Here is a 17083-nt window from a genome sequence, read left to right on the forward strand (position 1 = left end):
TTTTGTTTTATATTTGTGTTTTGGAAGTTGTTACTACTGTAGCAACCTCTCCTTATCTTTATTTTATTGCATTGTTGTGCCAAGTAAAGTCTTTGATAGTAAGGTTCATACTAGATTTGGATTACTACGCAGAAACAGATTTCTTGCTGTCACGAATCTGGGTTGAATTCTCTGTAGGTAACTCAGAAAATTCCGCCAATTTACGTGAGTGATCCTCAGATATGTACGCAACTTTCATTCAATTTTAGCATTTTCATTTGAGCAAGTCTGGTGCCTCAATAAAATTCGTCTTTACGGACTGTTCTGTTTTGATAGATTCTGCCTTTTATTTCGCATTGCCTCTTTTGCTATGTGGGATGGATTTCTTTGTTCCATTAACTTCCAGTAGCTTTGAGCAATGTCCAGAAGTGTTAAGAATGATTGTGTCACCTCTGAACATGTGAATTTTTGATTATGCACTAATCCTCTAATGAGTTTGTTTTGAGTTTGGTGTGGAGGAAGTTTTCAAGGGTCAAGAGAGGAGGATGATACAATATGATCAAGGAGAGTGAAAGCTCTAAGCTTGGGGATGCCCCGGTGGTTCATCCCTGCATATTTCAAGAAGACTCAAGCATCTAAGCTTGGGGATGCCCAAGGCATCCCCTTCTTCATCAACAAATTATCAGGTTCCTTCTCTTGAAACTATATTTTTATTCGGTCACATCTTATGTACTTTACTTGGAGCGTCTGTATGTTTCTTGTTTTTGTTTTGTTTGAATAAATTCTTGTGTGGGAGAGAGACACGCTCCGCTGTTGCATATGGACAAATATGTCCTTAGGCTTTACTCATAATATTCTTGGCGAAGGTTGAATCTTCTTCGTTAAATTGTTATATGGTTGGAATCGGAAAATGATACATGTAGTAATTGGTAAAATGTCTTGGATAATGTGATACTTGGCAATTGTTGTGCTCATGTTTAAGCTCTTGCATCATATACTTTGCACCTATTAATGAAGAAATACATAGAGCTTGCTAAAATTTGGTTTGCATAATTGGTCTCTCTAAGGTCTAGATAATTTCTAGTAAAGAGTTTGAACAACAAGGAAGACGGTGTAGAGTCTTATAATGTTTACAATATGTCTTTTATGTGAGTTTTGCTGCACCGGTTCATCCTTGTGTTTGTTTCAAATAACCTTGCTAGCCTAAGCCTTGTATCGAGAGGGAATACTTCTCATGCATCCAAATCCTTGAGCCAATAACTATGCCATTTGTGTCCACCATACCTACCTACTACATGGTATTTCTCCGCCATTCCAAAGTAAATTGCTTGAGTGCTACCTTTAAATTTCTATCCTCTACCTTTGCAATATATAGCTCATGGGACAAATAGCCTAAAAACTATTGTGGTATTGAATATGTACTTATGCACTTTATCTCTTATTAAGTTGCTTGTTGTGCGATAACCATGTTTCTGGGGACGCCATCAACTACTCTTTGTTGAATATCATGTGAGTTGCTATGCATGTCCGTCTTGTCTGAAGTAAGGGAGATTTACCGCTAGAATGGTTAGAGCATGCATAATGTTAGAGAAGAACATTGGGCCGCTAACTAAAGCCATGATCCATGGTGGAAGTTTCAGTTTTGGACAAATATCCTCAATCTCATATGAGAAAATTAATAATTGTTGAATGCTTAAGCATTAAAGAGGAGTCCATTATCTGTTGTCTATGTTGTCCCGGTATGGATGTCTAAGTTGAGAATAATCAATAGCGAGAAATCCGATGCGAGCTTTCTCCTTAGACCTTTGTACAGGCGGCATAGAGGTACCCCTTTGTGACACTTGGTTAAAACATATGTATTGCGATGATAATCCAGGTAATCCGAGCTAATTAGGACAAGGTGCGGGCACTATTAGTATACTATGCATGAGGCTTGCAACTTGTAAGATATAATTTACATGATGCATATGCTTTATTACTACCGTTGACAAAATTGTTTCTTGTTTTCAAAACCAAAGCTCTAGCACAAATATAGCAATCGATGCTTCCCTCTGCGAAGGGCCATTCTTTTACTTTTATGTTGAGTCAGTTCACCTATCTCTCTCCACCTCAAGAAGAAAACACTTGTGTGAACTGTGCATTGATTCCTACATACTTGCATATTGCACTTGTTATATTACTTTATGTTGACAATATCCATGAGATATACATGTTACAAGTTGAAAGCAATCGCTGAAACTTAATCTTCCTTTGTGTTGCTTCAACACCTTTACTTTGAATTATTGCTTTATGAGTAAACTCTTATGCAAGACTTATTGATGCTTGTCTTGAAAGTACTATTCATGAAAAGTCTTTGCTTTATGATTCATTTGTTTACTCATGTCATTTACCATTGCTTTGATCGCTGCATTCATTACATGTGCTTACAATAGTATGATCAAGATTATGATGGCATGTCACTCCAGAAATTATCTTTGTTATCGTTTACCTGCTCGGGACGAGCAGAAACTAAGCTTGGGGATGCTGATACGTCTCCGACGTATCGATAATTTCTTATGTTCCATGCCACATTATTGATGATATCTACATGTTTTATGCATACTTTATGTCATATTTATGCGTTTTCCGGAACTAACCTATTGACGAGATGCCGAAGTGCCAGTTCCTGTTTTCTGCTGTTTTTGGTTTCAGAAATCCTAGTAAGGAAATATTCTCGGAATTGGACGAAATCAACGCCCAAGATCTTAAAATCCCACGAAGCTTCCAGAACACCCGAGAGCCACCAGAGGGGAGCCATGGGGGCCCCACACACCAGGCTGGCGCGGCCAGGGTGTGGGTCGCGCCCCCCTAGTGTCTGGTGGCCCCAGACCCCTTCTGACGCCGCCTCTTCGCCTATAAGAAGCCCCTGACCTAAGTCTTCGATACGGAAAAGCCACGGTACGAGAAACCTTCTAGAGCCGCCGCCATCGCGAAGCCAAGATCTGGGGGACAGGAGTCTCTGTTCCGGCACGCCGCCGGGACGGGGAAGTGCCCCCGGAAGGCTTCTCCATCGACACCACCGCCATCTTCATCACCGCTGCTGTCTCCCATGAGGAGGGAGTAGTTCTCCATCGAGGCTAAGGGCTGTACCGGTAGCTATGTGGTTCATCTCTCTCCCTCTGTACTTCAATACAATAATCTCATGAGCTGCCTTACATGATTGAGATTCATATGATGATGCTTGTAATCTAGATGTCATTATGCTAGTCAAGTGAATTTTACTTATGTGATCTCCGGAGACTCCTTGTCCCACGTGTGTAAAGGTGACAATGTGTGCACCGTGTGGGTCTCTTAGGCTATATTTCACAGAATACTTATTCACTATTATGAATGGCATAGTGAAGTGCTTATTTATATCTCTTTATGATTGCAATGTGTTTTGTATCACAATTTATCTGTGTGCTACTCTAGTGATGTTATTAAAGTAGTCTATTCCTCCTGCACGGTGTAATGGTGACAGTGTGTGCATCGTGTAGTACTTGGCGTAGGTTATGATTGTGATCTCTTGTAGATTATGAAGTTAACTATTGCTATGATAGTATTGATGTGACTTATTCCTCCTTTCATAGCGTGAAGATGACAGTGTGCATGCTATGTTAGTACTTGGTTTGGTTGTGTTGATCTGTCGTGCACTCTATGGTTATTTAAATATGAACATTGAATATTGTGGAGCTTGTTAACTCCGGCATTGAGGGTTCGTGTAATCCTACACAGTTAGTGGTGTTCATCATCCAACAAGAGAGTGTAGAGTCTAGCATCTATTTATTTATTCTGTTATGTGATCAATGTTGAGAGTGTCCACTAGTGAAAGTATAATCCCTAGGCCTTGTTCCTAAATACTGCTATCGCTGCTTGTTTACTGTTTTACTGCATCTGTACTGTCCGCAATATTACCACCATCAACCACACGCCAGTCCTGGACAGCAAAGCACTTTTCTGGTGCCGTTGCTACTGCTCATACTTATTCATACCACCTGTATTTCACTATCTCTTCGCCGAACTAGTGCACTTATTAGGTGTGTTGGGGACACAAGAGACTTCTTGCTTTGTGGTTGCAGGATTGCATGAGAGGGATATCTTTGACCTCTTCCTCCCTGAGTTCGATAAACCTTGGGTGATCCACTTAAGGAAAACTTGCTGCTGTTCTACAAACCTCTGCTCTTGGAGGCCCAACACTGTCTACAAGAATAGAAGCACCCGTAGACATCAGCGCCCCGCTCCCAAACCGCGCCGCCTACCGCACCAACCCCGAAGACACGAAGGAGATCCAACGCCAAATACAAGATCTCCTCGCTAAAGGGTACGTTCGTGAAAGCCTTAGTCCTTGTGCCATTCTCGTGATTCTTGTTCCTGAACCGGATGAGACGCAACGAATGTGTATGGATTGTCGCCCCATCAATGCCATTACCGTTCTATACCGCCATCCCATTCCGCATTTAGATGACATGCTTGATGAGTTAAGTGGTGCCACGATTTTCTCTAAAGTAGATTTGCGTAGTGGCTACCACCAAATCCGCATGGCAATTGGTGATGAATGGAAGACGGCATTCAAGACCAAACTTGGTCTCTATGAATGGCTTCTCATGCCATTTGGTCTTTCAAATGCTCCATCGAATTTCATGCACCTTATGAACCACATCTTGAGACCTCTCATTGGCAAGAGTGTGGTTGTCTGTTTTGATGATATTCTCATTTATAGCAAAAATCTCAAGGACCATGTGCAACATGTGAGAGAAGTCTTATGCATCTTGCGCCATGAGAAGCTTTATGCAAACCTTCCCAAATGCACATTTGCCCAAAACAAATTGGTTTTTCTTGGATTTGTGATTTCCGCCAATGGCATTGAAGTAGATTCTTCGAAGGTTGACGCCATACATAATTGGCCCACGCCTACCACCGTTGGTCAAGTTCGAAGTTTCCATGGACTTGCCGGTTTGTACCGCCGCTTTGTGAAAGATCTTAGCACCATTGCTTGCCCTTTAAATGAGCTTACCAAAAAGAATGTTCCGTTTGTGTGGGGCAAGGCTCAACAAAATGCTTTTGATGAATTAAAGAAACGCCTTACCGAAGCACCACTTCTCGTCCTTCCAAACTTTGCAAAAACTTTTGAAATTGAGTGTGATGCGAGTGGACTTGGTATTGGTGGAGTTCTTATGCAAGATGGAAAACCCGTGGCATACTATAGTGAGAAGTTGGATGGCGCACGCCTCAACTATCCTATTTATGACAAGGAACTTTATGCCTTGGTTCGTGTTCTTGAATTTTGCACCACTATCTTTGGCCAACAAAATTTGTTATTCATTCCGATCATGAGTCTTTGAAGTATTTGAAAAGTCAAAAAAAATTGAACAAGCGACATGCTAAGTGGGTTGAGTTTATTGAGTCATTCCCTTATGTGATCAAATACAAAAAGGGAAAGGACAATGTGGTCGCGGATGCTCTTTCCTGCAAGAACAACCTTTTGCTCACTCGCTTGGATTTTCATGTTTTGGGTCTTGAGGAGATCAAAGAACTCTACCCAGCCGATTCTTTCTTTGGACGCATCTTTGAAAAGTGTTCCGTTGAACGAGGATTTGATGGTTTCTACTTGCATGATGGATACTTGTTTAAAGCTAACAAGATTTGCATTCCCGAGTCTTCTCTTTGAAAGTTACTTTTGCAAGAGTCACATGGAGGTGGTCTCATGGGACACTTTGGACGTGACAAGACACTCTCGATGCTATCCACTCATTACTATTGGCCAAAGATGAAACGAGATGTGGAGCGCCTATGCAACCGTTGCAATACATGCCTTCAAGCTAAGTCCACCACCAACCCTTATGGTCTTTACACACCCTTATCTATTCCATATGCACCATGGTCGGATATAAGCATGGATTTTGTCCTAGGATTACCACGAACAAAACATGGGCATGATTCGATCTTTGTGGTAGTGGATAGATTCTCTAAAATGGCTCATTTCATACCATGACATAAGACCGATGATGCTTCACACATTGCTTCGTTGTTTTTCAGGGAAGTCATTCGCCTACACGGGATACACGCAAGCATTGTGTCGGATCGAGACGTAAAGTTTATGAGCTATCTATGGAAGTCGCTCATGGCAAAGTTTGGAGTGAAGCTTTTGTTCTCATCATCCTCACACCCGCAAACGGACGGACAAACGGAAGTGGTCAATCGAAGCCTCTCAACTCTCCTATGCACACTAGTGAAGAAAAACTTGAAGTCATGGTAAGAGTGCCTTCCGCACGCGGAGTTCGCCTAGAATCGAGCCACGCACTCTACAACATCACGGAGTCCATTCATGATCGTCTACGGCTTCGACCCTCCTACGGCACTTGACATCCTCCCACTACCTCTTCATGAGAGGACGAACATGGACTTCGACAAGCGCACCACCGCCATGAAGAAACTACACGAAGACACAAGAGCAACCATCCAAGAGCATGTGCTTCGTCAAGCTACTCGCCTCAACGCCAAGAAGAAGGAAAGGATATGGAAGAAGGAGACCTCGTTTGGATTCACCTTCGCAAAGAAAGGTTCCTCAAGAACGCAACTCCAAGCTAAAGCTAAGAGGAGATGGACCCTTCAAGGTCCTCAAGCGCATCAACAACAACGCCTACGTCATCGACATACCAACCTCCAAGTACTTGGTGAGCAACACGTTCAATATCTCGGATCTCTCACCCTATCATGGAGATGAGGAGGAACAAGAGTCGAGGACGACTCTCTCCCAAGGGGGGGAGATGATGCAGCCCCGCCTAAGGACGACACTACATCAAGACCAACCATTCCCCCAAGTGGACCGATGAATCGAGCTCGGGTGAAAGCCCTACATGAAAAGGTGAAATCAATCCTCTCGACGCTCGATCTTGGAACTACTTTGGATGGAATGCTACCTCATGCCGATATGCTTTGTGTTATCAGATACGAGCCCCGAGAGAAGTACGTCGCAGGAGATCCGATGCTGGACAAGGAAGGAGGATAAGAAGAGTTCTAGCCGGAGGCCGCAACTCAGGACCGACACTGCCGGCCTCGCCACACCGGAGCTGCCGGCCTCGATACCCCGGCACTGCTGGCCCCAGAGCACCGACACTGCCGGCGTGCACACCCCGGCACTGCCGGCCTCCAGACGCCGGCACTGCCGGCCCCACCTACAGAAGACGTGACGAAGACCTAGGGCCGGCACTGCCGCCCCAATGCCACCGGCACTGCCGCCCCGAGCACGTCGGCACTGCCGTTCCCACCTCAGTTGACTTCATCCAGACTGTTTATTTATCATCTATGGACCAGGATACTTTCTGTAATGCCTATTTTACCCCTGTACGAATCTGGACCTATAAGTACCTCTCCCCTCTCCCCAGATTAGGGTTAGACAAGATTTGGCTTAGACTACATGACCTTTGTCTCCCTAGAACAATGTTCTTTGTATCAAGGCACTCTTGAAGGATTTCTGCTCTTCATGGATGATTCAAGGCTATCACCTCTCCCATCTAAGTTCTAGTTGAGATATCCTCACCAATCTTCCACTTGTTAGATTCTACCCAAGGGTCTCTCTAAGAAGTGGTTCTATTGGCTTGGTTTAACCTACCAAGGGAGTAAATTGGTTTGTGTTGGGTTGTGTGTGTGTGTGTTCTTATTTGGATCTTGTGTTCTTCATCCTCTTCCCCCTCATTCATCCACTCACTTGGTCAAATTCGTGGGATCTGGGCACATCCTAGCCCTTAGGCCACATCACAAACTCATTCATCTAGGTTTATTTATGCCTCGGTTCTGTAACATCCTTGTCGGCATAAGCGATGATCTGTGGTGGGAACTTTGAACTATAACTTTTAAATGCCGCGATCCTATTTTGATTTAAATTCTACTGTAAAAAAATGCTCGGAGCGCACGTTTGTGACAGTGGCTGCCCCAAATACGGAACCATGCGGCGGCCCCCAATGGACTAATCTGGCGCTTTTACGAAACATCATTGTTGTTTGGGAGACGCCACTGAAACTGTTTTTAGCTGCAAACAATGATTAGATTTGCTTGCAGCATTGACACTGATCATGCTCTTAGACACATCCATCTTTACCCCCTTTTTTTGAAGGAAAAAGTCCATTCTAAATCTTGAACTCGTAGAAGGTTAGACAAATTAAACTCTCAAATCAATATCTCACTAATTTGCACCCTGAATTATTCAATGCCTGTTTCAATTGAATCCCTGGCACCAATAACTTGAAGTTAGTATTAGTTCCAAGTATAACATTTAGTAATAGACAAAGATTGATTGCCCTGCTTGTGAATCCGATGCATAGACAAATGATACTTCCTCTGTTCCATACTCCCTCGGTTTTAATAAGTAAAGCGCCTTCTTTTTTATACTTTTTAATCAAGAAATATTCTAAATATATAAATTTTGTTGGTATAAAATTAGCATCAGTAGAAAGCATTTGTCATCACGAATCCAAAGATACTAATTACATATAATATAATTAAAATTTTGTTTCTCAATGGTTTTGGTCAAAATTTATCTTGCTTGTTCATTGAAACGGATATACTATTATTTGTTACTGGTTTGTCTAGATACACATGTATATATACGTATTTTAGTGTGTACATACATGTGAATCTAAACATATCCGTGACAGGTAATTATATGTAACGAAGATAGTACTAAGTAGAGCATCATGAATCCCGATGGATACATGAGTATATCTGTTAAAAAGACAACAAACAATAATGTAAAAAGTGTTGTATCATTTATGGACTACCAAATTTGTTTTTGATAATTTATGAAAAATCCTTTGTTCTTCCATAGGCCTCCAAGATTGAGACATTTACCTAAGTGAAATGCAAAGACGACTGAGATTAAATGATACCTGTTCAGGTTTAGATGTAGGATGACTGAGATTCAATGATACTAGGATACCCCATTGATGATTTACACTGTTTTGAGATTTTGGGAGAAGCACAATCCATGAAAAATATATAGTTCACGAAAAATTATGTGTGGACTTATAGTACATTAATAATTGAATCTCTACCTGTATTGAAATTTTCAGATTTTTATTGCGTAACATTTGAATGATCTTTCTTTAGATGGGCTCCATTTTGAATCTCCTGATTAATGGAGTGATGCGACCGGCACGTCTTTTTTATCGGCTGGTGCTAGTGGTTGCTGGTTGGATAGAAGGAGGTGATTGGCCTGATTAGCAAGAGATGTTAAGATGGAGTCCTTTTTTGGACTTTGCCGGTAGGAGAGGGAGCCATTCACGTGCATCCATCAAGTCGCTCACTCGCAAACCTTTGGCCCTCCTTTCCCGAAATGGACGTCCCAGCCTCCCGTCACATGACAACTCGGCTGGCACATGCGTGTACTTCCTCCCTTCACGATTAGTTCGCATTTTAGATTTAGATTTTGTCAAAGTTAAATTTATAAAGTTTGACTAAATATTTACAAAAAATGCCAACATCCACAATATAAAAGATATAGTATTTGAATCACCATAAGCTACATTTTCATACTATGTGTATTTGGTATTATACTTGTTGATATTTTTCACGAGAGTGGATTTTGTATTGTGTGGTCGTTTCCGTCACCGTTTGTTATACTTTGAGAGTTGGATACTCTCTGCCATGGTGAGCACGAATCTCAAGAAATAAATTAACGGCGATGAAAACACCCACACGCATGCGTGTAAGTACAAAAATATTTCCCTATTTTTCACTTCGATTTTTGTTAAAATTAATAGTGCTTGAATTTAAAAAAATGCCAGAACGTAATCTAACAAAAAATAGACGGAATAACAGGGGAAACATATGTCTTTTCTTCATGAAGCAGGCAACGTATTCCTTGCCAAAAGCTCACATATATCGTGGGGGTCTAAAAAGGGAATTTCTAGGCGGGTTTTCTCTTTTTTATTATGTAAAAACGCTGATTTGAACTCTAGCACCGCGCTAGGGCCACCCTTCTATGAAAATAGACAACACACCGTTAAAAAATTCTGAGATGAGGTCGGCCGGTAGATAAATTGATGACAATGACAGCTTTGACGATAATTATGGGCACGATATCCACAAGGGGCATGCGTCATGCTAAAGCCGGTGGCTTCAAACTCATTTTTTAAATCAGAATGCCAAGATCACACATGCTACAAACCCTTTTTGAAAGGTTTTTCTTGAACTTGTGTATTTGTTTCTATTTTTTCAGTCACTCCTCATAGGGCTCATGCTAGGTTGGCAGAGTTTTATGTCGTGAGGTCGTTAAACATAAGCATAGCAACTCCAAATTTTAAAAAATGATAAACTAAGAGGTTACCGGTCCATATTTCATCTGGTTTCGTTAAACGGATTAGATGAAACCATATTTATTGTGAAAGCTACAATCTCTAACATGTACCCCAAAAAACATAACAACAATCCTAAAAGACACATCATTGATCTCACCATTACGTTAGTTTTAACCCTATTACTACTTAGTTTTAGGCTGCCTCTCTTAAGTCTGGTACATCAAGGGATGTTTACCTTATCCATCCATGACCTGCATAGGGGCGGGTCAAACTCATCCTATGAGGCGACGAGGGCAGCCCATTACTTTTTTTTACGTCAAACGAAGGTGAGCGAGGTGAGCGTCCCTCATACATTTTTTTCTTTTCTCCTTTTTGGACAAAGAGTGTTTATTTATTAACTCAAATATTGTGCAAATGCCATACAAGAAAAGAGTATGTATACAAGAAACCTCATGCAAAACAAAGTTTTACGTAGCCTAATGTTTTTAAAAAGATTTTAACAAATAACAAGCATCAATGGAAAAAAGCGGAAACAACCTAAGGCGCAAGAGTACCGACCCGTAGATTAAATTGCCATCTATACTAGTATAATAACCACTTTTGTCGTCTGAAACACTTGGGTACATACAGCAGTAAAAAGCTCATTGTGCTTTGGTTGCTATAGATGGAACTAAGAACAAAGCAAAGCGCGCAGGGGGGGGGGGGGGGGGGGTCTTCTCTTTGTCAAGAAAAAAAAGTCAATCCTACTAAGCCACAAAGCCCAGCATGGGGCAGTTACCCAACATATTAGTAACACTCCATGGTTAATATAACTAGATGCAACCTTAAAGATTCGCCAAACTTTATGGGTGAATGTATATTAAAAAATGATTTTCTGTTTTATCAATGTGACGAAAACACACTACTTATTTTGGTGCTAATTATGCATGCTCGACAGACCGCCTTTTTACTAAAATGAACCCAATCTTAGGGACCTAAAAGATTCGCCAAACTTTATGGACCTGCATGGGTCCAAAGACACATGTCACGCTGCTACGCCAGCACCCGAGAGCAGCTACGCATTTTCCAAACAAATATGCTCTACATCGGACGAAAAGTCATGCATGCATATAGCTACCACTAGAGGTAGTAAATCTGCGTTATTACCTTTATTGCAACATTACCTCCAAAGGAAAAAAAATTATTCACAACCTTTCTTTCATCCATCTCTGCTTCTCTTTCCTCCTCCTTGTGCTAAGATCGATTTATCCAAGGTGCACAATTGTATTTTGTGTACGACCAACACATGAACATGCATAGGTTAGCCTCAGAAAAGAGAACAACCCACGACAGATAAATTGGTCAAGGGATTTCAATGAAGCATACTACCTCCATCCCAAAGTTTAAGAGTTACATTATTTTTACAAAGTCAAACTATGTCAAGTTTGACTAAGTTTTTACCAAATATCATTAACATACAAAATAAAAAATCAATATTATTAGATAGATAATAAAATATATTTTCGTATGGTATCTATGAAATATTATAATTGTTGATAGATTTTTCTAAAAGTGTGGTCAAACTTTACTTCGTTTGACTTTAAAAAACATTAAGCTTTAGGATGGAGGTAGTACATAATTATCTAGGAAAAAACATTAACACACATGTAAGAAAGAGCATTCATGTTTGTGGTGGCCTGATCTTGGAATTGGCCCAAAGAACCTGGTCCCTGTGAACAGTTCCTTTTGTTTTGTGTTTCACTCTCCCTTCCACTTAAAAGTGCTACTGGCTCGTGGGGTGGATCAGATCAAAAAAAAAAAAAAAAAAAAAAACTCGTGGGGTGGATGCAAATGCACACTCAAAGGCAAACTAATCAGAAAATGAAATCTGCCTTTTTAACACTGCGGTGGCCTTTGTCAAGTGGCGCATCTTTTTCTATATTTATTTCCCTCCTTAGGCCCGGCTTGCTTCCCAGCTGGGAGGCACGGCTCCCTCCAATAAGCATCTAGCCTAGTGTGAAAGGAGCAAAGACATATGCGGTTTTGAATTTCAGATATACCATGCAGCACTTCACCAGGATTTACCTTTCATCTACGTAATAATATGGACCATATAGTACTTCCTCCGTCCTGGTTTAATTACTAGCCTCTGGTTTAAAAATACAACTAATTCACTTCCAAGCATTCAAGACATTTTGCCCTACTAACCCTCTTTTGTTTACATTAGACTAAATCAGTACCTCTGCGTTCCATAATTTTTGTCATGGTTTTAATTTAAATTTGAGCTACAATCACAACAAGAACTATGAAACAAATGGAGTAGTAATCATCTCTCTTCTCGCTTAACCTTCCTACCAGTTGTTTTCATGAGTAGCATGTAAACCCGAAGGGGGGGAGTATTTCACATAACATTAACATGACAGAAGTGTTCTCAGCATAATTCATATCATTACAAATATGAATGGCTTTCCACAAAGGAATTAAATAGTTGAAAACTTAGAAGTGTTGATTGACTCAAACCTCTACAGATGTTATTTACTATTAGCAAGTCCAAATATTTTGATGTATATATTAGCAGAAAGCAAGGGACACTACACTAGTGAATTGGAAGGAGGCTTAGACAGGCTATCATAGTATCATGGAATGAGCAGTAGTGAATTTCCTTACACCCTATCTTGACAAAAGATAGCTAGAAAACTCTTCACCCATGGCACACATCTAAAAGTCATTAACACTACAGAGAGGACCAGCAGTGACACATAAGCAGGGAACGAGGAGAAAATTCAAAAAAAAAAAATGAGAACGAAACATATGAATTTGCAGCAGTACTTAGTAGTACTATACTATAGCAGAAGTCCAGTTGATCAGAGTAAGAATAAAATTACAATGGCATCGTGCTTCCCACGAATCTCAAAGCACCTGCACTGCTCCGGGCTCGGCCTCCTCGTTCGAGATCAACGGCTCGTAGTCCTCCCCCTCCTGGTGCTCCCCTTTCTCAGGCCGCCTGGCTCCCCCTGCCGCGGCCGCCGCCGACGCGTGGCCCCCGCCATTCTCAGAGTCAGGCAGCTCCACACCTGACGACGACGGCGACGACGTCAGCGCCTGCGCTCGCCGCGCCTGCGCCTCCCAGTCCGTGGTTCCCACGACGCACAGCATGAGCCCGGCGCAGCACACCTGGGCGGCGAGGAGCCCCACCCAGAGCCCGACGAAGCCCACGCCGAGCCCGAACGCAAGAAGGACGGCGACAGGCATGCCCACCAGGTAGAAGGCGCCCAGGTTGACGTGCGCGGCGCGTGACGGCCTCGCGCTGCCGCGGAGCACGCCGCAGCCGACCGTCTGCGGGCAGTTACCGAGCTCGCACAGCCCAACGACCGGCAGCGCGGCCGCGGTCAGCCGGAGGATGTCGGCGTCGGCGGTGAACATTCGGCCCCATGCGTGCCGCATCCCCGCCGCGAACGACATGGCCGCGAGCCCCATCGCGGCGGCGCCGACCACGGCAACGCGCGCAGCGGCGCGCGCGCGGCCTGGGCGGTTCGCGCCGAGCTCGTTGCCCACCCTCGTCGACACGCCAAACCCCAGCGACGACGGGAAGACGTACACCAGCGCCGTCGTCTGCATGAGCACGCCCATAGACGCCACCGCCGGCTTCGGGTCCGGCAGGAGCCCGCACAGAAGGATCATGACCTCGTACCACCACCACTCCAGGCACACGGAGACACAGCTGGGCGCTGCCAGCCTCGCGAGCGGGCCCCAGCCGTCGAGCCACTCGGCTGTGGGAGCCCATGCCTCGCGCAACGCGGTGTCGCGCCGGCTGATGTAGGCGAGCAGCACGCCGAGGAGCACGAAGTTGGACGCGGATGCAGCTGCGGCGACTCCCCGGGCGCCGAGCCCGAGTCGCCCAACCAGCACGTAGTTGGCGAGCACGTGGAACAGCACGGCCGCGCCCGCGGCGGCGGTGAGTGGCTGAGTGATCCCCTGCGACCGGAGGTATACCCGGAGCGGATGGATGAGGGAGAAGGTGAAGAGGTCGGGAAGGGAGAACATGAGATACTGCTGCGCGAGCTCCGTGATCTCGCGGTCCTGGCCGAGGAAGATAAGGATCTTCGACATGTTGAGCCAGAGGGCGGAGAGCGGCAGCGAGCAGCAGAGCAGGAACATGACAGCGCGGTAGAGGGTGAGACCCAGAAGGCGCGGCTGCTTGGCACCGAACGCCTGAGAGCAGAGAGGGTCCATGCCGAGGGAGAGGCCCGAGAGCACGGAGTAGCCGGTGATGTTGGCGAAGGCGACGGCCAGCGACCCCGCAGCTAGAGGGAGGTCGCCGAGGGAGCCGAGGAAGAGCATGGACAGCGCCGTGCGGGAGTAGAGCAGCAGCGCCGTCAGAGCGATCGGGCACGCCAGCCGGCACAGCGCCGCCGCCTCGCGGACGGTCTCTCCACCAGTCACCGGCAGGTGCTCGGCGTTGCCGTCACCCACTTGGCACTTTAGCTGGTGGCAATGAGCGCCGGCCGCGTCGCCTCCGTGCACGTGAACGTCCGAGCAATGGGGCAGCGTCACGTAAACGTGGTGGCCACCCTTGCCGCCTGGCACTACCACCGCTGGCGCCGATGGCGGCGCGGTGGTGGTACACATCCGTCCACTCGGTACGTGCTGCAGCTTGGAGATCGAGAAGAGTAGGCGAGAGAGACTAGTGGTAGCAGAGCAGAGTATACAGCTTGGTGGTGTACCTGGTCGGGGTGCAGGCTGCAGAGTGCCAAAGCGAGTGCATGGGTTTTTATAAGGATGATGACAGGTCTGTTTAGTACTCGGCCCAGAGTAACAGCGATCAAGATCGTTTTCATAGTTTTTCTAGTTCGACGAATCTTATCTTCAGATGGAATGGTTATTATCGGTGACTTTTTTTCGAAAAGGAGAAGTGAAACTAGGAACCCGGTCCATTTTTTATCATAACAGACATCTTTATATCCACTTTGCTTATACTTTTATAAGGATGATGACAGGTCTGTTTAGTAGTTATCTCTAGGCAAATAATAACAGTGATTAACATCATTTTTAATGGGGGTGACTATTTCTCACTCAATTGAGAATTAACTTCATTCTCAGTCACATGATATCATCAAATTTTAGTTGCAACTCATGCCTAACACGAATCACGATGGGAAATTAAATGGCGTAAGACGTAAGACTTAACTGAGCATAAAGTTAATTCTCAACTAGCTAAGAACTAGAAAATCCCTTTTTATACTAGCATTTTTAGTTGCACGAATCTTATTTTCGGATGGGATCATCTGAGAAAATGCCAAGCCAGTTGTTTATAACCTCTAAAAAGTTCAATATCGGACGTTGTGTTTCCATCTTACTCTCTAACATGTATGGTGGTTTATGCACAAGATTGATGAAAATATTTGATCAGTTATCAGCTAGTTTTATCCGGCAAAGACAACCTCTCGGACGATGTTATCTCTGAAACACGGGTATAGAAACAATCCTTGGTATGTTCTTTGTTAAATGAGTTCGATGCTTTTGGCGAGGCTTTGTAATAGTGAGGAGTCGTTCATTATCTGCTATTGTGTTGTCGCTATGTGCACCAACTCGATACTGAGGTAAGGACATTCCTCTTTTCACTTGTTCTCGGAATAATCAGAACTAACTTAGTTCTCTGTACAATGATCTTATTGAATCTCAGTTGCAACCCATGTTGCAACTTACTATTAACATGGATCATGAAGTAAATCTAATAGTTTGGAGCCAATTTTCGTTGTTGCAACCTGAATAATTTTAGTTGCAGATCCACTTGCAACTTAAAAAACCTTAGTTGAAACCCAACTTGCAACTCAAGAGAATGGATCACGATGCAAATCCGACATTGCAGGAGTCTACTGAGAACTAACTGATAACTTAGCAATTTCCTTCAAAAACTGTTTTTTCTACTAAACTAGATCTCTGCTCACCGCGTCGATTTAATATCACCAATCTTTTACAAGAGCAAACAAAAGGTAAGACAAAATACAGAATAAGAAATAGCCAACTTTTCACCAAAACATTGAGAAATTTGTAGTCTCAAACGATATGCACACAGTAAACAAACTGAACAATGAAACCACCACATAGAGTAGAAGTGGCCCAACATAATCAGTTTGTTAAACATGAGGTCATCGGCATCCATCCGTGTGCTCTTGAAAAGATCTCATGAATTGATCTTCATCACTCCTTCAAGACTTTTTCGACCTTGACTTTTCTGCAATATTGCCTAAGAATTAATCATGTTGTACAATCGATAAACCACACTAGATGGATCATCATTTTCTGGTTTTCCAGATCGTCCAAAAAATATCTGCGCCACCACTAAGAACCAACTTTCATTGATAGCCTGAAAAGGAATCAATCCAAGCTCCAGCAAAGTCTTCTGCACTTTTAGGAGGTCTAACCAGACCTAGTGCATATATGAAAACTTGCCACACCAGTTTAGCCAAAGAGCTCTAAAACAAAAGATGATCAACAGTCTCCTTCTACCCACAAAAGTGGCACTGATCATTCCCTATCCATATGCGGTGACCCAGCATACCACTGCATGTTATAGTATACAAGTCGTTGATATGATACATATGAAGGGGCTTCTTCACAAACATCACATCCCTCAGAGTGGTACAACAGAAACATTGCAGGTCTTAAACATCACACATTATTATTAAAAACCATAAGTTCACAACACCTTGGTATTCTCACAGGTCCAATGAGAACACCACTTAGACTCCAACTGGGTTCGAAGTCCTTTTACAACTCATAAACTACTAAGGTAGACATCATGAGAGCTC

General features: G+C 43.5%; 1 protein-coding gene across 1 annotated transcript; it reads right to left on the bottom strand.

Moving 5' to 3' along the window:
* Positions 1 to 12984: 12984 nt before the first annotated feature.
* On the bottom strand, positions 12985 to 15003 carry LOC127313147 (protein DETOXIFICATION 51). Its single transcript, XM_051343694.2, has one exon. It carries the CDS (start codon positions 14898 to 14900, stop codon positions 13182 to 13184), a length of 1719 nt encoding a protein of 572 aa, XP_051199654.1. The 5' UTR covers positions 14901 to 15003; the 3' UTR covers positions 12985 to 13181.
* Positions 15004 to 17083: the final 2080 nt, after the last annotated feature.

This window comes from Lolium perenne, chromosome 7, assembly GCF_019359855.2.
Source record: "Lolium perenne isolate Kyuss_39 chromosome 7, Kyuss_2.0, whole genome shotgun sequence".
In the NCBI taxonomy this organism is placed as follows: domain Eukaryota; kingdom Viridiplantae; phylum Streptophyta; class Magnoliopsida; order Poales; family Poaceae; genus Lolium; species Lolium perenne.

Bases quoted from the DNA above. Each gene is read 5' to 3' on its own strand.
- LOC127313147 (XM_051343694.2), bottom strand. From the start codon at position 14,900: ATGTGTACCACCACCGCGCCGCCATCGGCGCCAGCGGTGGTAGTGCCA.